At 41.4% G+C, this 21011-nt stretch overlaps 1 protein-coding gene across 6 annotated transcripts in view; it reads left to right on the top strand.

Annotated features, from left to right (window-relative positions):
* The window catches only part of LOC124601711 (telomeric repeat-binding factor 2-interacting protein 1-like), a 200141-nt gene that overhangs the window by 8139 nt on the left and 170991 nt on the right, over positions 1 to 21011 (top strand). For all 6 annotated transcript variants that reach the window (XR_006978582.1, XM_047136269.1, XM_047136266.1 and 3 more), the window contains exon 2: positions 19695 to 19852. Coding sequence is in view for 4 of the 6 variants with exons in the window: in XM_047136266.1 (XP_046992222.1) it covers positions 19695 to 19852 (158 nt within the window). In the remaining 2 variants the exon portion in view is untranslated. The remainder of the gene's footprint in view (positions 1 to 19694; positions 19853 to 21011) is intronic.

Below are 21011 nucleotides of genomic sequence, written 5' to 3'. Positions count from 1 at the left end.
CAAAATGTAAACTTGTCCTAGTCTCTGTGGACAAGCATCAGCTTGTGGCTTACATAGAAAAGATTGTCAGTTAACTCAACAAAACACATTTCATACATTGTCCAACACAGAAAAAATTGACACCTTTACCTTTTTAGAAGTGAAGATCAGTGAAATGGTTTTCTTGTTTGAAAACTAAGTGATGCTGTCCTCACTTTAATGATAATCTCTAAAGTCAGTGACACCAAAATATGAAAGCATGTTTACTGTATTTATTTTTGTTTACTATAACCGAGACACCTATGCCGAGGCAACTCTGTTCATTCACGTAGAATATACGTAGCCCAGAAAAATTTGATCTCTAGTTGTCATTACATATACTTCATTCAACACTGTGTTCATGGGTTCAGAATTCAAATTCTGGCACCCTTGCACATATTCTCATTCCTAAGATTAGCAGTTACACTCCTGGAAATGGAAAAAAGAACACATTGACACCGGTGTGTCAGACCCACCATACTTGCTCCGGACACTGCGAGAGGGCTGTACAAGCAATGATCACACGCACGGCACAGCGGACACACCAGGAACCGCGGTGTTGGCCGTCGAATGGCGCTAGCTGCGCAGCATTTGTGCACCGCCGCCGTCAGTGTCAGCCAGTTTGCCGTGGCATACGGAGCTCCATCGCAGTCTTTAACACGGGTAGCATGCCGCGACAGCGTGGATGTGAACCGTATGTGCAGTTGACGGACTTTGAGCGAGGGCGTATAGTGGGCATGCGGGAGGCCGGGTGGACGTACTGCCGAATTGCTCAACACGTGGGGCGTGAGGTCTCCACAGTACATCGATGTTGTCGCCAGTGGTCGGCGGAAGGTGCACGTGCCCGTCGACCTGGGACTGGACCGCAGCGACGCACGGATGCACGCCAAGACCGTAGGATCCTACGCAGTGCCGTAGGGGACCGCACCGCCACTTCCCAGCAAATTAGGGACACTGTTGCTCCTGGGGTATCGGCGAGGACCATTCGCAACCGTCTCCATGAAGCTGGGGTACGGTCCCGCACACCGTTAGGCCGTCTTCCGCTCACGCCCCAACATCGTGCAGCCCGCATCCAGTGGTGTCGCGACAGGCGTGAATGGAGGGACGAATGGAGACGTGTCGTCTTCAGCGATGAGAGTCGCTTCTGCCTTGGTGCCAATGATGGTCGTATGCGTGTTTGGCGCCGTGCAGGTGAGCGCCACAATCAGGACTGCATACGACCGAGGCACACAGGGCCAACACCCGGCATCATGGTGTGGGGAGCGATCTCCTACACTGGCCGTACACCACTGGTGATCGTCGAGGGGACACTGAATAGTGCACGGTACATCCAAACCGTCATCGAACCCATCGTTCTACCATTCCTAGACCGGCAAGGGAACTTGCTGTTCCAGCAGGACAATGCACGTCCGCATGTATCCCGTGCCACCCAACATGCTCTAGAAGGTGTAAGTCAACTACCATGGCCAGCAAGATCTCCGGATCTGTCCCCCATTGAGCATGTTTGGGACTGGATGAAGCGTCGTCTCACGCGGTCTGCACGTCCAGCACGAACGCTGGTCCAACTGAGGCGCCAGGTGGAAATGGCATGGCAAGCCGTTCCACAGGACTACATCCAGCATCTCTACGATCGTCTCCATGGGAGAATAGCAGCCTGCATTGCTGCGAAAGGTGGATATACACTGTACTAGTGCCGACATTGTGCATGCTCTGTTGCCTGTGTCTATGTGCCTGTGGTTCTGTCAGTGTGATCATGTGATGTATCTGACCCCAGGAATGTGTCAATAAAGTTTCCCTTTCCAGGGATAATGAATTCACGGTGTTCTTATTTCAATTTCCAGGAGTGTATTTACATTTTTAGTAGTAACCCATATATTAGTACACTTTTGCTGCCACTAGCATGGTGCACATCACGGATTTCAAGTAGTGCATCACTGGGCTGCTCCGTACCCCCACCAGAGGCTGTTGATCATGGTCCAGTACCTCAATCACCTGCAACCAAGAGCCAGCAGCCCCTGGCAGGCAATTGCTCTTTATATTGACTCACATCATCTCCAGTTGCAGCCTGTATGCGTCAACTAGTCTGTAACCATCACTAGTCTGTACTCGTTCTGTATGCTGCCACCCCAGACCTAATAGCTAAGAACTCCACCTCCACTGTGGCAGATTTTGGATTTGTACTCGTTCTGTATGCTGCCACCCCAGACCTAATAGCTAAGAACTCCACCTCCACTGTGGCAGATTTTGGATTTGGCAAGCTTCTGACCAATGGCCAGCACTTCATCGCATTTCAGGTAATGGACTCGGACACTGGTATGCTTTCTTTTTGTCATGGCCTCCTTTTTAGGAGCAGCGACCTTCTTTGTTGTTCTGATCGTTGGTCCCCTTCAGGAACAATTTCTCTCCCTACGTTGTTCTGTTAGTTGGCCTCCTTTTCCGGAATGACCTATCTCTGTTCATTGTTTGTTTGTTTGCCTCATTTTCAGGACCCACCCTCCCTCTCTTCGTTCATTGCCCTCCTTTTCAGAACTGGCTTCTGTCATTCATCAATTGCACACATATTTTATTGCCAATCAAGTCAACTTTTTTCTTGTACTGCAGTCTGCCAGCTCCATGCTCAGGAATGTGATTCTTCCTGTTTTCCACTTTCTCCAGTCAAAGTCGTGGGGGGGGAGGGGGGGGGGGAGGGGGGTCTGTCACCGTAAATGAACTCATTAGCACATAGCAGTAATCCAGCTGGCCAAAGAGGTAGCCACCGCAGTCCCAACCAGGAAATCTTGCCACAATGGACAACTCCATTGGCAACAGGAACAAGGACATGGTGTAGCTCTTCCATCTGGCCCATCTTGCTTTGTACAATATGAGAGAGCTGCATGTGATCACCAGAGCAGCTGTTTTGTTCCTTTGTTCTCAAACATTTGCGTAGCTGGGCCCCCTATAGTTGGTTCCCATCAAATGCCTTCTGCTAAGGTGCACTACACAGCAAATCACAGTTCTTGATCGTGGCCTGCCGCAATCTACTTTCAGCACCATGCCCTGTTTTTTCTCCTTTGGCTGACACCTGTGCTACCTTGGAACAGAACCCTTATCACATTTGCTGAACCTTTGTTAGGCCCTTTTGGTTGGTGGTCATTTGAGGTTTGTTGCCCATCTACTGCATTAGAAGTGATTATTACGGTGCTGTCGTACATTTGTCTGTCGAAGGCCTCCCTTGTACAATGTTTTTGGGCTGATGTGTTACATATTTTTGCTCCTACAATAGGATCCGTTGGCACTGCAGCACATTGTGGTGACATACCACCCAGTCTGTGCCTGCCAACCTTCCTGCTGGTGTACAAACCACACTGTGATGATGCAGTTCATCCTTTGAACACATTCGGCACTGTTGCAGACGCCTCCCACCTAGATGCAGATACCTCCTGCACTGACGTGGGTGCCTTTACCCTGAAGCAGGGATGCCCTGCACCAACGTGGTCACCTCCAGGCATCTCCTGCATTGACTTGGGTGCATCATTCCCGACTACAGGTGCCTCTTACTCTATGCGGGCGCCTCCTGCACGGAAGCTGGTAGTTCACACATTGATCCAAACACTCCTGTCCCATTGCAGGTTCCTGCCACATTGATGCGGGTGCCTCCCACACTGATGCAGGTGGCTCCTGCACTGACACTGGCGATTGTCATTTCCTGCCAATACCACCTACCCTCCCACAAGATACTATGGCTTTCCAGCTTATGGCACCTAGTGTTGACTCAGACATCACCCAGGACCTGTCTCCAGGCTGCAGGGGCCATCCAACAGCATTTCCTTAAAGGGGAGGAAGGAACAAGGCTGCTTTCTTTCCACTGCCTCCTGCCACTCCTGCTCAAGGGACCATGTAGCCCCAGAACTGTGCACAGCCAGGACAACTGCTTTCGACACAATTGATGTGTCACTCATCGGCATGTTGCAGAGGATCTGGTCACTTTCCCCCTCAAGGACGGAAGGATGTAGTTACCCGTTTGTTACACCTTTGCCGCCACTAATGCCACGCACATTATGCAGTTTGAGTAGCGTGCTGTTTGGCTGCTCCATGCCCCTGCCAGAGGCCACAGAGAGTGGTGGCGTCTCAGTAACCTGCAGCTGAGAACCAGTGGCCATTTGTGTGCAAATGCTTCAGCTCACAGTCTGTACATGTTACCAATTCAGTTACTTTAGCTGTGACCTAATAACTGCTGTGCTGTTGCTTCATTGTCTAATAACCTATGGATTTCTTGTAACTGTGTCTTTTCATAGTGTTCAAGATACAACAGTATTAGTTCTTTTAAGATTAGTCAAAAAACGATTTGCTTTTATTTTAATACCTGCGTAACCATTGTACTGACAAGTCTGTCCTATTCTGCAAGCTCTAACTCCTGACATGATTTTTATTTATGTATTTATTTCCTATTATGTGATTTTGAGAATTTTGCTTAGTAAATAATCTAGTGACAAATCAATTTCTTTCTTTATAGAAAGAAAGTCTTCATTTGTTCCTAAAAACTCATTGTAGTAGATAAACTAGACTCGTTCTGTACTACGACTGAACTGAGATTCGTTGACTGACCTACCCTCATGGTCATCATTGCGTTCGATTTTATAAATTCTTGACCAGTCGACAAAATGTTTACTTTTTGTCAAGACTAATGATGTAATTACAGTTTTTGATTCTGAGTAATTTCACTAAGGGATTCACAGCATGATTTATGTGGTATTTTAAATTAAAAAAAATTACAATGGCAATGTTTCATCGACATTTTCCCATTTGGATGAAATTATCAGACTTTTTACATTTAACTTATTTCAGTTTTTCTTATTTACTTTGGACAGCAACATTTGCCCACAAGAATTAAAATATTAGTTAGTATGAACATTCTACCAGTAACTGTAATTTTAAAAAAAGTAAGTTTTTATGAAAATTTCGTGTATTATGTTGTTTTAACAAAACAGTTTTTTTGTGTGTCCCTATTTGATTTGGTCAGGTATTTCATTTGTAGACGAGAGAGTATAAATAAAAGAAAACTGCAGAAAAATGAGCATAATTGAATGACACTAATGTTATATTATGAAGAAACAAAGGAACTGAAAGATTAGATACAAAAAATTAAATCTACAAGGGTGTTTTGATGTGTCTTAATTGTGTGTATTGTGTTATTCAGTCGGTGAGTCTTGATCTGTTACATTATATTACAAACTCTAGCAGAGTTGATAAATTCAAAGGCTTTGTTGTGAGACACTGCGTTGAGTTTGTGCAGGAGGTCCTCGCAGTAGCTTAGACACTTTTACTGGGAAATAGTTAACTCTTTGGCACTGGGCATTAGCTTTGATCCATGATGCCACCTATAAATGTTAGGTACAAACAACTCTGAGACAATAGATAAATACAGACCATGCATTTTACTCTCTCTGCAGTGTTCAGGTTTGAAACTAACATGTAAGTCATGTGACGGAGGGCAAAAAGCAGAGTTTCTGTCGATACTCACTAGACGAAGTGGAGCTGAAATTTATGATTTTTCTTATTTAAAGCCGAAGTCAAGCATTGATTTTAACAGTTGAACTACTTGTATTAGTGTTACAGCGGTAGTAGGATAGCCAACTTAATTTTTCTGATAATTCCAGTAGGTATGCAATGTTTATCATTTTTATGTTTGGCCAGGTGAAAAGGTAACAAACAGTTTCAAACATTTTATTTACAGTTTTTTTTTTTTTTTCTTTTTACAAGTGACAGAATTGCGGTTCTCCAGTGAATTCCTGTACTAGTTGCCCTGCGAGTCATTTAGCTCACTGCCTCTACAGGAGAAGAAGACAAAATATCAGTTTAGCAGCACGCATTTAATTTTCTGGGAGTGTTATGTGTAGAATGTTTTATTGTGTTTTTATAAGAATGGACAACCGTTTCTGTCCACTTTCCACTGTGGCAATTTTACACAAAATGAAGAGTTTTATGATATTTGCTTAATGTAGTACATATACTGATACAATATCAAGATAAGAAGCATTACGTATTAGAAAAGTTTATTATAAAGAAAATTCTTGTAGTGAATTAGATATTAACATCCTGTCATATCAAAATCTTCATCATTTATTGAGTTTTGGGCCAGACAACTATTATACAGGGTGGCAACAGAAAAACGGGAACATTTCAACAATCCAGTGAAACTAGAAATGATGCAGGAAAGAAATTGGATCCATAGTAATTGAAACCTTACAACTTTGTCATTTACGAAACAGTGATGGCATTTATCATTTTTTCTTTAAATTACATCGTTTGGATGCCATTCTCCTGTACGAATACATTCGTGAAATTTGCTGTTGAGATTCCTCATTGACCACTGCAACACCTCAGCTGGGATACTGTGAATTGCATCCTGAATTCTCTGTTTGAACTCATCCATGGTTCTTGGTAGAGTCATGTAGACTTTGCTCTTGAGGTAGCCCCACAAGAAAAAATCACAAACGGATAAACCTGGTGACCTAGGGGGCCAGAGAATGTTACCGAATCATGAGATCATGTGGTTGCCAAACAGTTCTTGCACATATGCCAATGATTGCCGTGCAGTGTATGATGTCAGTCCAGCCTGTTGAAACCAGGCTTCTTGAACATTTGCAAAGTTGTTCAGTGCAGGTGTAACAAAAGTTCGTAACATTTCCATGTAACAATTGGCACTGACAGTTGCTGTGTTTCCCTGTTCATTTGCGAAGAAATATGGTCCAATAATCCCATGTGATGAAACACCACACCATACTGTCAATTTACCAGCATGTAAAGAGCGCTCATGAATGTCATTAGGATTTTTGTTTGCCCAGTAACAGTAGTTCTGTTTATTTCCATAACCTGTGAGATTAAAATGTGCCTCATGTGACATCCACAACTTGTTTAGAAATTCATCATCGTTGTTTATTTTTGTTGACAGAATCTTAATAATAACCAATAATCGTTGTCCTTCAGTTGTTCCACCTTCTGTAGTTTGTAAAGGTGAAATTTTGAATCTAGATGAAGAACTCTGCAAACACTCTCCCAGGACTTTCCAACCAATGCTGCTTGCTTACGGATAGAACGCCGTGGGCTCCGTAAGACAGACTCCTGTACAACATCAATGTTCGCTGGAGAATGCACACTTCTTGCTCGTCCTGTTGGTTTCTTCTTGAGGGCAGATCCAGTTTCTTCAAAGCTATTAATCCAACATTTTATTGCATGTTTCGATGGAATGGCATCGTGACGTCCTAAATTATAAAAATGTCGAATCTCCCTCTGTGCTGCTACGTATCACTGTTTTTGCAAAACATTTTTATGCCTAATGCACGCTGTTGTTTGTTCCCTGATTCACGATTACTGAAAGGGCGGACTGTTTGCTCGCCAACTGTTACGAACCCACAGTGCTGACACCTGCCCATGGCTGCCACTACTCATTTCAAACATTCCTGTTATTCTGTGTCGCCCAATATTTTTATGAAATAGATATATAATGACCCTTATCATTCTGTTCATGTTATTTACACACAAATAAATACTCTCAAATGGGAGGTCATTTGCATCTGTTTGGTGATAGTATTACTTCTTAGTTTGTCTGTAAATTCACTGACTTAATCTGCAAAAATATATTAGCAAATTTTTTGTGTTTCTGAACCAACTTTACCTGTTGAACGAAATAATACTTCCCTGTTACATGTCTTTAGATGCAACCAAGTGCTGCACAAGATTTCACCATTGCAGTAATTGAACAGTATTCCAGAAGTTGCCTGCAAATGGATTCTGCCTCTAGTCTGTTGATCAAGATGTTGGTTTCAGAAAAATGATGTCTCCCCCCTCCCCTCCCCCATGCACACAAAACTGTATGTAACTGATGAGACACCTGCTGGAAGCCGGAGTTAGGGTGGGAACGCAGCACTGTAATCTAGCAACCAAGTATTTAAAAAAAAAGAAGAAGAAGAAGAAGAAGAAGAAGGTTAATCAAGCTTACTTAAAAAATTCTGCACAGTACAATCAAAAATTGGTATCCTTGTCTTCAGTTGACGTATGTAGGTAACTTGAACACCACAGCATCCACCAATTATTGGGTTGGTGCTTAAGCTTGTAGCATTTTTGTATTGCATTTTGGTATTCTGGTTGCTATGGGTTTATTTATTTATTTGTAGTTTACTGTTGCTATTAAATTTTACATATTGTCATTTGGATATAGTGAGTGGAGCTGTGGACGCTAGAAAATAGTGTGCCAAATTGAGAATTTGGAACATTTTTAATATATTCTTCAGTTTTGAGTTCAGTATATGGGCGACAGCAGCAGAGGCAGCCAGAAACACTTGCCCATGTATGAGGATGGTGCCATTGGATGTAGCATGGCAAGAAAAAAGTTTTCTCATTTTAAAGAGGATTTTTATCACATTAGTGACTTGTTTATGTTCAGGAAGACCTTCAGTGTTTGATGAAGATTGTTTAAACACATTAATTCACAGTGATCGACATGAGTACTCAAGAACTGGCAAATGTGATGAACTGTGATCGTTCCACCATTGTGCAACATTTGCATGCAACGGTGAAGGTTCAAATATCTGGTGTCTGGGTACGGCATGCTCTAACCAAAATCACAAAAATCAGTGGATGGCCATATGTGCATCTCTGCTTGCTCATCATCAATTGGCTCATGAGCAACACTGACCATTCCTATTCCTCTATGATTACTGGTGACGAGAAATGGTTTCTTTACACTAACATAAGGAAGAAAAGGAATAGTTGAGCCCAAACAAAGCAGCAACTCTCAATACAAGGATCTGCATCGAGCCATAAAAGATAATGTTATGTGTCTGGTGGAACAGTGACAGTGTGGTTTACTACGAATTGCTTCCCCGAGGTGTAACCATCACTGCTGATATTGTTGACAACTGAGATGTCTTGCAAACACAATTTTGCACTCTCTAGCAAACAATTAAGGAACTTTCTTTTTGGATGAAAATGTGCTCTGGACATGCCTCGACAAGTTCTTCGCATGAAACCCATGCGATTTCTACAACTTCAGAATCCAAAAGTTACGCCAGCATTGGCAGACTATTCTAAATAGTGAAGTAGAACATATTATTGATGACTAAAATCTCTGTTATGTGTATCTGTTGTGTTTATTAAATTTATGGATGAGTGCTACAAACTTATGCACCTACCCAATACATAAAACTGTTGTGGGGAAGGTGGTGAAAGTGAATGAAAGGTGCTATGCCTCTCTGATTAACCTATGGTATAAAATGAGCTCAGTGGTACTCACCAACTGTGTAATATCAAACATCACATAAAAAAACAACAAGCAAATTTTGTATTAAGTATGTATCATTATATTTCATTAATGTATAAAACAAAAGAAAATATACAAGTGAATGTTGATGCAAGGTTGGTAGCAATATCTGCAGTTTTAATATATATATATATATATATATATATATATATATATATATATATATATATATATATATATATATATATCAAAGATGATGTGACTTACCAAACGAAAGTGCTGGCAGATCGATAGACACACAAACAAACACAAACATACACACAAAATTCAAGCTTTCGCAACAAACTGTTGCCTCATCAGGAAAGAGGGAAGGAGAGGGAAAGACGAAAGGATGTGGGTTTTAAGGGAGAGGGTAAGGAGTCATTCCAATCCCGGGAGAGGAAAGACTTACCTTAGGGGGAAAAAAGGACGGGTATACACTCGCACACGCACACACACACACACACACACACACACATCCACACATATACAGACATATTTAAAGACAAAGAGTTTGGGCAGAGATGTGTCATTCGAGGCGGAAGTGCGGAGGCAAAGATGTTGTTGAATGACAGGTGAGGTATGAGTGGCGGCAACTTGAAATTAGCGGAGATTGAGGCCTGGCGGGTAACGGGAAGAGAGGATATATTGAAGAGCAAGTTCCCATCTCCGGAGTTCGGATAGGTTGGTGTTGGTGGGAAGTATCCAGATAACCCAGACGGTGTAACACTGTGCCAAGATGTGCTGGCCGTACACCAAGGCATGTTTAGCCACAGGGTGATCCTCATTACCAACAAACACTGTCTGCCCGCGTCCATTCATGCAAATGGACAGTTTGTTGCTGGTCATTCCCACATAGAATGCATCACAGTGTAGGCAGATCAGTTGGTAAACCACGTGGGTGCTTTCACACGTGGCTCTGCCTTTGATCGTGTACACCTTCCGGGTTACAGGACTGGAGTAGGTGGTGGTGGGAGGGTGCATGGGACAGGTTTTACACCGGGGCGGTTACAAGGATAGGAGCCAGAGGGTAGGGAAGGTGGTTTGGGGATTTCATAGGGATGAACTAACAGGTTACAAAGGTTAGGTGGACGGTGGAAAGACACTCTTGGTGGAGTGGGGCGGATTTCATGAAGGATGAAGGATGGATCTCATTTCAGGGCAGGATTTGAGGAAGTCGTATCCCTGCTAGAGAGCCACATTCAGAGTCTGGTCCAGTCCCGGAAAGTATCCTGTCACAATTGGGGCACTTTTGTGGTTCTTCTATGGGAGGTTCTGGGTTTGAGGGGATGAGGAAGTGGCTCTGGTTATTTGCTTCTGTACCAGGTCGGGAGGGTAGTTGTGGGATGCGAAAGCTGTTGTCAGGGCGTCAGTGTAATAGTTCAGGGATTCCGGACTGGAGCAGATTCGTTTGCCACGAAGACCTAGGCTGTAGGGAAGGGACCGTTTGATGTGGAATGGGTGGCAGCTGTCATAATGGAGGTACTGTTGCTTGTTGGTGGGTTTGATGTGGACGGACGTGTGAAGCTGGCTATTGGACAGATGGAGGTCAACATCAAGGAAAGTGGCCTGGGATTTGGAGTAGGACCAGGTGAATATGATGGAACCAAAGGAGTTGAGGTTGGAGAGGAAATTCTGGAGTTCTTCTTCACTGTGAGTCCAGATCATGAAGATGTCATCAATAAATCTGTACCAAACTTTGGGTTGGCAGGCCTGGGTAACCAAGAAGGCTTCCTCTAGGCGACCCATGAATAGGTTGGCGTACGAGGGGGCCATCCTGGTACCCATGGCTGTTCCCTTTAATTGTTGGTATGTCTGGCCTTCAAAAGTGAAGAAGTTGTTGGTCAGGATGAAGCTGGCTAAGGTAATGAGGAAAGAGGTTTTAGGTAGGGTGGCAGGTGATCGGCGTGAAAGGAAATGCTTCATCGCAGCGAGGCCCTGGATGTGCGGAATATTGGTGTATAAGGAAGTGGCATCAATGGTTACAAGGATGGTTTCTGGGGGTAACAGATTGGGTAAGGATTCCAGGTGTTCGAGAAAGTGGTTGGTATCTTTGATGAAGGATGGGAGACTGCATGTAATGAGTTGAAGGTGTTGATCTACGTAGGCAGAGATACGTTCTGTGGGGGCTTGGTAACCAGCTACAATGGGGCGGCCTGGATGATTGGGTTTGTGAATTTTAGGAAGAAGGTAGAAGGTAGGGGTGCGGGGTGTTGGTGGGGTCAGGAGGTTGATGGAGTCAGGTGAACGATTTTGCAGGGGGCCTAAGGTTCTGAGGATTCCTTGAAGCTCCGCCTGGACATCAGGAATGGGATTACCTTGGCAAACTTTGTATGTGGTGTTGTCTGAAAGCTGACGCAGTCCCTCAGCCACATACTCCCGACGATCAAGTACCACGGTCGTGGAACCCTTGTCCGGTGGAAGAATGACGATGGATCGGTCAGCCTTCAGATCACGGATAGCCTGGGCTTCAGCAGTGGTGATGTTGGGAGTAGGATTAAGGTTTTTTAAGAAGGATTGAGATGCAAGGCTGGAAGTCAGAAATTTCTGGAAGGTTTGGAGAGGGTTATTTTGAGGAAGAGGAGGTGGGTCCCGCTTCGACGGAGGACGGAACTGTTCCAGGCAGGGTTCAATTTGGATAGTGTCCTGGGGAGTTGGATCATTAGGAGTAGGATTAGGATCATTTTTCTTCGTGGCAAAGTGATATTTCCAGCAGAGAGTACGAGAGTAGGACAGTAAATCTTTGACGAGGGCTGTTTGGTTGAATCTGGGAGTGGGGCTGAAGGTGAGGCCTTTGGATAGGACAGAGGTTTCGGATTGGGAGATAGGTTTGGAGGAAAGGTTAACTACTGAATTAGGGTGCTGTGGTTCCAGATTGTGTTGATTGGAATTTTGAGGTTTTGGTGGGAGTGGAGCTGGAAGTGGGAGATTGAGTAGATGGGAGAGACTGGGTTTGTGTGCAATGAGAGGAGGTTGAGGTTTGCTGGAAAGGTTGTGAAGGGTGAGTGAGTTGCCTTTCCGGAGGTGGGAAACCAGGAGATTGGATAGTTTTTTGAGGTGGAGGGTGGCATGCTGTTCTAATTTGCGGTTGGCCTGTAGGAGGATGCTCTGAACAGCCGGTGTGGATGTGGGAGAGGAAAGATTAAGGACTTTTATTAAGGATAGGAGTTGACGGGTGTGTTCATTGGCTAAGTTGATGTGTAGGTGAAGGATTAGGTGGGTGAGGGCAATGGATTGTTCAGTTTGGAACTGGTATAGGGACTGATGGAAAGAAGGGTTGCAGACAGAGATGGGAACTTTAAGTGTGAGGCCTTTGGGGGTAATGCCAAATGTTAGACAAGCCTGAGAAAATAGAATATGGGAGCGTAATCTGGCTAGGGCGAAGGCATGTTTGCGGAGGGAATGTAAATAAAACTTAATGGGGTCGTTGTGGGGGTGTTGTGAGGGTACATGGTATTAGAAGGTGGAAAGTGTAATATGAGGCTGAAATGAAAATGAAAATAAAAATATACAGGGAGAGATAAAGGTGAACTGGAAAGTAACTGGAGATCTGATGTGAAAAAGGCGAAAAGGTGTTGGTTACAGCTGGGGTATGTTGGACTTGGGTTGGTAGACAACGATGTGCACAAAGGTTAGGTGGTTGTGTTGCCGCCAAAACACGTTAAAGGACGGAGAAATTCGAGAAAATTTCGAAAAAACTGCGTGTAATGTATTAAAAGGAGTGGTTTTGTGGTGGCAGATTATGAAAATGAGGCTAACAATTGTCTGACGAAGAAATAATGACGTTAAAACCTGTGGGAAGCGGCTAAAAATTATCAGTGATGTGGGAAAAACGGAAATGGAAATAAAGCGAAAGTTATTAGAAATAGCCAAAATGGTTGTTTAAAAGGTGAAAGGAACTGTTTGTGAACTAGAAACGATGGATTTTATAGCAGCGGTAGTGTTGAAAGCAGTAAAAAAATTTTTTTGGTTATGGTTTGGAAGTCGGTTACGTGTTATTGAGTATATATAGGCGGGATAAAATTGTATAGCAGATTACCACCAACCTTTCCGAACTCTGGAGATGGGAACTTGCTCTTCAATATATCCTCTCTTCCCGTTATCCACCAGGCCTCAATCTCCGCTAATTTCAAGTTTCCGCCACTCATACCTCACCTGTCATTCAACAACATCTTTGCCTCTGCACTTCTGCCTCAACTGACATCTCTGCCCAAACTCTTTGTCTTTAAATATGTCTGCTTGTGTCTGTATATGTGTGGATGGATATGTGTGTGTGTGTGTGTGTGTGCGTGTATACCCGTCCTTTTTTCCCCCTAAGGTAAGTCTTTCCACTCCCGGGAGGGGAATGACTCCTTACCCTCTCCCTTAAAACCCACATCCTTTCGTCTTTCCCTCTCCTTCCCTCTTTCCTGATGAGGCAACAGTTTGTTGCGAAAGCTTGAATTTTGTGTGTATTTTTGTGTTTGATGATGCGACTTACCAAATGAAAGCGCTGGCAGGTCGACAGACACACAAACAAACACGAACATACACACAAAATTCAAGCTTTCGTAACAAACTGTTGCCTCATCAGGAAAGAGGGAAGGAGAGGGAAAGACGAAAGGATGTGGGTTTTAAGGGAGAGGGTAAGGAGTCATTCCAATCCCGGGAGCGGAAAGACTTACCTTAGGGGGAAAAAAGGACGGGTATACACTCGCGCGCACACACACACACACACACATATCCATCCACACATATACAGACACAAGCAGACATATTTAAAGACAAAGAGTTTAAATATGTCTGTATATGTGTGGATGGATATGTGTTACACTGATCATTGCTGTAGTACCTCTAGATGTGCAGAACTGAATATGTTGTGTCTTTTTAAAATGGAGGATGAGACCATTTGCAGAAAATCAGTCATTGATACTTTTAAGAACTTTGTTTACAGTTTCTTCTGTTTCTGCAGTATGCTTGGATTGATTAAAATACTAATGTCATCTGCAAAAAGAACCAATTCTGCTCATTTTTTACTGGATGGGAGATCATTTACATATTTGAGGACCAGTAGTGGGCCAAAGACTGAACCTTGGAGAACCCAATACGTGATTTCTCCCCAGTTAGAATTATGTCCCTAGACTAGATTGCTTGAATTACTAAGTACAACTGTCTACATTCTCTTTGTTAGATTTTGGCTGTATCATCAATCCCATAAAACATCAATTTATCTTGATGGATACTGTGATTCACACAGTCATATGCCTTAGAGAAGTTGCAGAAAATACTGAATAGTGCTATTTTATTATTTAATGCTTCTAAAATGTTGAGAGTGGATGTGTAAATGGCATTCTCAGTAGAGCAGTCCTTCTGAAACCCAAACTGTCATTTGTTAAGGATACCGTTGTTGCTAAGGGGACATTCTATTTGAGAATATGCCACCTTCTCAAAAATTTTGGAAAATGATGTCAGCAATGAAACAGGTCAGTAGTTATTGACACCTTTCTTATCACCTTTTTTAAAGAGGGGTTTAACAATGGCATATTTCAGTATTTCTGGAAAAATGCCTTGAATTAGTGATGCATTACATATTTCAAATAATTCTGTGCTTATTACATGGGAACAAATTTTTAGTACTCTATTGCAAACACCATCAAAACCAGATAAGCATTTATTTTTGAGACAATGTATAATTTCCTTAATTTCAGACGGAGAAATTGGTGATACATTCATAGGTTTGAATTTTGTGAAAGTTAGTTTTCAACATACTGCTGTGATTTTGCTCTTGAACTGTTTGTCCCTATGCTTTCTACTATCTTTAAGAAATGATTATTAAATGCATTTGCTGCCTGTGACTCATTGTTTGTAACCCTTCCTTTCAGTTCAATAATGATGTTGTCTTGTTCTGTGGCTGGTTTTCCTGTCTCTCATTTCACTACATTCCATATAGCCTTAAGTCTGTTGTCGGAAGTACTGATTTCTGATGTGCGTGTTTCTTGATTTTGTAACAAACATTCTTAGTAATTTCGAGTAGTTTTTGTAGTGTGCAACTACTGCAGGATCCCTTCTAATTCTTGCCAAAAAATACATTTCTCGTTTCTTTTCACAGGATACTTTAATCCCTCTAGTAATCCAAAGTTTTTTACAGTGCTGTTTAGTGTCCTTTCTGATTGGCTTATGTGGAAAGCTGTTCTCAAATAATGATATGAATTTATCTTGGAATAAATCAAATTTTATGTTAACATTTGGTTACTATAAATTGCATCCCATATCATTTAAATCAAATTTTATGTTAACATTTGGTTAATATAAATTACATCCTATATCATCTCCTGTAAGCTATTCTCAAAAACATATGGTGACAAATCTTTAGTACTCTACTGTTAATACCATCAAATCCAGATGAGCTTGTATTTTTGAGAGAATGTATAATTTTCTTAATTTCAGAAAGAGAACTTAGTGATATATTGATATGATTGAATTTTATTAGTTGCCTTTTCAACATATTGCTGTGATTTTTCTCTTGAACTGTTTGTCCCTATATTTGCTACTATACTTAAGAAATGAGTATTAAATATGTTTTCTACCTGTGACGCATCATTTATAGCCCTTACATTCAATTTAGTAGTGATATTAACTTGATCTGTAGCTAGTTGTCCTGTCTCTTGTTTCACTACATTCCATGTAACCTTAATTTTGTTGTCAGAATTACTGATCTCTGACATACTGTGCAGATTCCTTGATTTTTAATAACTTTTCCTAGTAATTTGGAGTAGTTTTTGTAATGTGCAACTACTGCAGAATCTTTACTTGTCAACTGATACATTGTCCTTTCTCTTTCACAAGGTACTTTAGACCCTTTAGCGATCCATGGTTTTTACATGTCTGTCTAATGCCCATTCTGATTAGCTTAGGCTGAAAGCTATTTTCAAATAATAATATCACTTTATCATCAAATACACTATGTGATCAAAAGTATCCGGACACCTGGCTGAAAATATTATAAGTTTGTGGCACCCACCATAAGTAATGCTGGATTTCAATCTGGTGTTGGTCCACCCTTAACCTTCACGACAGCTCCCACCCTCGCAAGCATACATTCAATCAGGTGCTGGAAGATTTCTTGGGGAGTGGCAGCCCATTTGTCATGGAGTGCTGCACTGAGGAGAGGTATCGATGTCGGACGGTGAGGCCTGGCATGAAGTCGGCTTTCCAAAACATCCTGAAGGTGTTCTATAGGATTCAGGTCAGGACTCTGTGCAGACCAGTCCATTACAGGGGTGTTATTGTCATGTAACCACCCCACTACAGGCCGTGATTATGAACAGGTGCTCAATCGTGTTGAAAGATGCAATCACCATCCCCGATTTGCTCTTCAACAGTGGGAAGCAAGAAGGTGCTTAAAACATCAATGTAAGCCTGTGCTGCGATAATGCCATGCAAAACAACAAAGGGTGCAAGCCCCCTCCATGAAAAACATGACCACACCATAACACCACCGCCTCTGAATTTTACTGATGGCACTACACATGCTGTCAGGTGACATTCACCAAGTATTCGCCATACCCACACCCTGCCATCGGATCGCCACATTGTGTATCGTCACTCCACACAATGTTTACACTCCTTACACCAAACGAGGCATTGTTTGGTGTTTACTGGTGTGATGTGTGGCTTATGATTAGCTGCTTGATCATGAAAATCAAGTTTTCTCTCCTCCCGCCTAACTTTCATAATACTTGCAGTGGATCCTGATGCTGTTTGGAATTCCTATGTGATGGTCTGAATAGATTTCTGCCTACTACACATTACGACCCTCTTCAAATGTTGGTGGTCTCTGGCAGTCAACAGATGAGGTTGGCCTTACGCCTTTGTGCTGTATGTGTCCCTTCATGTTTCCACTTCACTATCACATCGGAAACAGTGAACATAGGGATGCTTAGGAGTGTGGAAATCTCGCTAACAGACACATGACACAAGTGACACCCAATCACCTGATCCCATTCGACGTCCGTTAATTCCGTGGAGTGCCCCATTCTGCTCTCTAACTATGCTAATGACTACTGAGGTCGCTGATATGGAGTACCTGGCATCCGGTGGCAGGACACTACACCTAATATGAAAAACATATGTTTTTGGAAGTGTCTGGATACTTTTGATCACATAGTGAAGATTAAATTGTATGTTAGCATTTGGTTCATTATAAACTTTGTCAGGTGATCTTTTGTAAACTCTCTGTAAAATCATTTGTTTTCAAGTTGTTAATTATTCTAGCTGATTTCCACTGAAGAGTATCAGTACTGTAAGTTTTATTCATTAATGCCATGCTCTTGCTTTTGTTAGTCAAATAGAGATAATAATATTGATCCTGACATTTTTCGGTTCTAGTTTGAGATTGTCAAACAAGTGATCTGGAGATAGAGTAAAGATGTATGGCCAGTGGGTATAGATGCTGTATGAGGAGATCCCATGTGGTCTGTACCCACACTATGCATGTGTCAGATACTAAATTACATACCAACCTATGATTTTACTACAATTAACCAAGTTTGATGAAACTTTATACAACGATGTTATATAGCAATATTGTTTTACCATTTCGATTTCAAATTGATATTTTTAATAGTTTCTGAAATGCAAAAATTTACTTGTAACTTAAAATTTACTGTGCAGGTAACAGTATACAGGACATATGCTATTACAATGTGTGTCAAGTGAGTGAGTAGTGTATGCTATTACAATGTGTGTCAAGTGAGTGAGTAGTGTACTTGGAGACTGAATCTTGAATTTATGAGTGATTAAAAGTGTCAGAGCATGTGCATAAGATTGTACATTAGTGGAGTGGATCACATAGACTGAGTGGAAGCTATAACATAAAAACAGGCAGTACTTGCACCTCTGCACTTGTCCTTAAGACAAGTATAAATACAGTTGAAAGGCTGAATTTCAGGTAACATTTTTGAGAATATATTTTGGCTGTAGACATAAATTTTGTATGTCCTGTGATCTGTAAGGTAGGGGATTTACGGAGTTATATGAGAAACAGAAACAACTGTCTTTGGTCTTAACTGGGATGTGCTAATTAGAGGAGAGTATGTTCTTCTATTCTAGAGTTAGAAGATGTGTAGTGTGCAGGCTAAAGTATTGAGATTTATTAATATTCTGAAAAAAAAGTGTTATGGTGAGGAACAATGTGATTGCAGACAGTATGAATTGTACATGTGTACTGATGTCCAATTTGGATGACATTTCTGAGAATTTCTGTTGATGAAGTTAAACTTGCCTTTATTGCTACGTATTATAATAATGCAAGTGTATTATACAGAAACCACTTGAAGATATCAAATAAGTACTAACCAATGAACTGTGTGGTATTTTGGCGAGCATAGCAAACTATTGAATACAGTGTGAAATTTAGGCTGTTAGTAAACTGACTCTGTCATGATTTCATAACAAAAGGTCATTGGTTTTGTACAGACGGTAACTAGTAGCATGAGTGTCGTATGAAGGATCTGAGGAGTCCAGTAATAGCTGATCACTAAAGTATACTTCAAGAACAGTGTGTCGGAAACTTGTAGTTTCAGTTATAGTATGGTCATGGTAGTTGTGACTTTGCTACTTGAAAACATATATTAGTTATTAGTCAGAGAACTTATATGAATTATTAGAGAATCTAATCTTACAGTATGGAATGAACACTTCAGCAAATTAATAATAAATATGAAGCAGTCTAGGGACACATGGAATAGTCAGGTTTTCACAGCTACTCTTGGCCGAGGTATTTTGTGTGTTAGCCTAGATCAGGCAGTGGTTTGTGAGCAGGTTACTTGCAAGTGGATCATGATGGGCATTGTGAGGAAAGGTAGAAACAATAGTAATCTTATTTTTATATTTAATTCTTACAGTAGATGTGCTTGGTTAGGTTATATTTCTATTTCTATGTTTATTTCATTCACTGCATGTACATGGGTGTCTTCCAAGATGTATCTGAGGTGAGGGAAGGAGCAAGACTTTAAAATTGCCATTATACAGGAGTTTGCTAAAGACATAATATTGAATTACTGTGGTCAGCCACGTAGTACTACAGTTGACTAAATGAAACGTTTAATGGAATCACGGGAAAGCACTTCTAGGAGTGTATGAGAGTTTTCTAATGAAGGAAAAAGATCTTGTACTCCATGGAAGGGGAGGGGGTTGCTTACTCCTCCCCCCCTCCACCTCCTTCCCTTGTGGACACCAATGTGCATGTAGGTGTTTTTTTTTTTTTTTTTTTTTTTTTTTTTTTTTTTTTTTTTTTTTTTTTTTTTTAACAATTTGTATTAAAAGAAACTGCAGAGACAAATCTTGTATTTATGCATATGAACAAATCATGAATAAATTTTTCTTTTATTATTAATTGTAGTGTTTTCTTTGTTGCCAGCATGGTGGTGGCTGCGTAGCTTCTTTAAGAGGACCATATGGCATTTGCCTATCATCTCCTGAAAATTTGCTGTTGTTACAAAATGAAGCAGTTTTCTCCACTGAATTCATCAAGGACTGCTGTATAGCCAATAGGATTTTGGATATAAATCAGTACAGGTAGAAATGGAGCTTTATCTTGGAGCATGCGTATCTTTTAGCTACATGTCTGATGACAGTAAGTCATTTCTGTTTGTTATTTGATAATACGCACTTTATGGTGAGCAGTTTTGGATATCACTAAGCACTTCATATATAATTTATTTTTAGTACAAGATTAGAGAAATTCTGTAATGCAATTTTGTAAAATGATATAGCCTTTTTACAGCAACTTAAGTCCATAATGTGTGAGGTGTGATGTTAAAATTAGGCTAGTGTGGAAATTAATCGTAGACTTAGATATTGGAACCAAGCAGAAAATTCAGAATAAGCACAAGCAATGTACTTGTCTGGTACAAACACCAAAAAGAAGATAGGTAAACCATAGATTGCTCAAGAAGAATGATTGCTACTTGCATTGTATTTATGTCAAACTGTGTTTATGTGCTCTCATCTATAGAAATTACGACTAAAATTTTTCCTATATTCATTGAACTAAAGTCTCCTAATCACTGTGCTTGACAGTCTTCTCATGCCTCCATTTAGTTCCTGCTTGCTCCGCCAGACAGTGCTCTTCTCTCTCTCCATCTGCATCCTTCTATCCTACCCGCTTCCCTACCCCACTCCAGATTACCACTCAACATTTCACTTGCATTCTTGTCCGAGCTGCCAGACATGGCGGTTATGTGTGCTGCTGGTGTTCTACTGTGCTTCCTTGTGTGAATGTGTGTGTGTGTGTGTGTGTGTGTGTGTGTGTGTGTGTGTGTGTGTGTTTTCTTTTCTGAGGACAGCTTTGACCGGAAGCTAAATATGTAACAGTATTTTTGTTGTATGTGTCTGCAACTCGGCATATCGTCTTTATGGTGAGTAGCAATCAGTCCTTTTACTAATATTGTTGTCTGTGTTCTGTTGGTTATAGTTCCATGTATGCGATGGTTTTCTGTATAAATGAAGCAAATTGCTGTGATACATAAGAGACTGGACTAATATTCAACAGTAAATGCTTAAATCTCTCTCCAGCTGTCCTGGTTTGGTTTTGTGTGTTTCCTCTAAACCACATCATGTAATTGCCAGAGTAGTTCCTTCAGCAAAGCCAACCTTGCCCTTGTCCATCTCAAACTGTTAGCCGATAATATATAAAATGCGAAATGGCTGGATAAATCCGATAGGATTAATGATG

This window comes from Schistocerca americana, chromosome 1, assembly GCF_021461395.2.
Source record: "Schistocerca americana isolate TAMUIC-IGC-003095 chromosome 1, iqSchAmer2.1, whole genome shotgun sequence".
Taxonomy (NCBI): domain Eukaryota; kingdom Metazoa; phylum Arthropoda; class Insecta; order Orthoptera; family Acrididae; genus Schistocerca; species Schistocerca americana.
The sequence above is the reverse complement of the archived record's forward strand: the minus strand, read 5'-3'. Positions and strand labels throughout refer to the sequence as shown.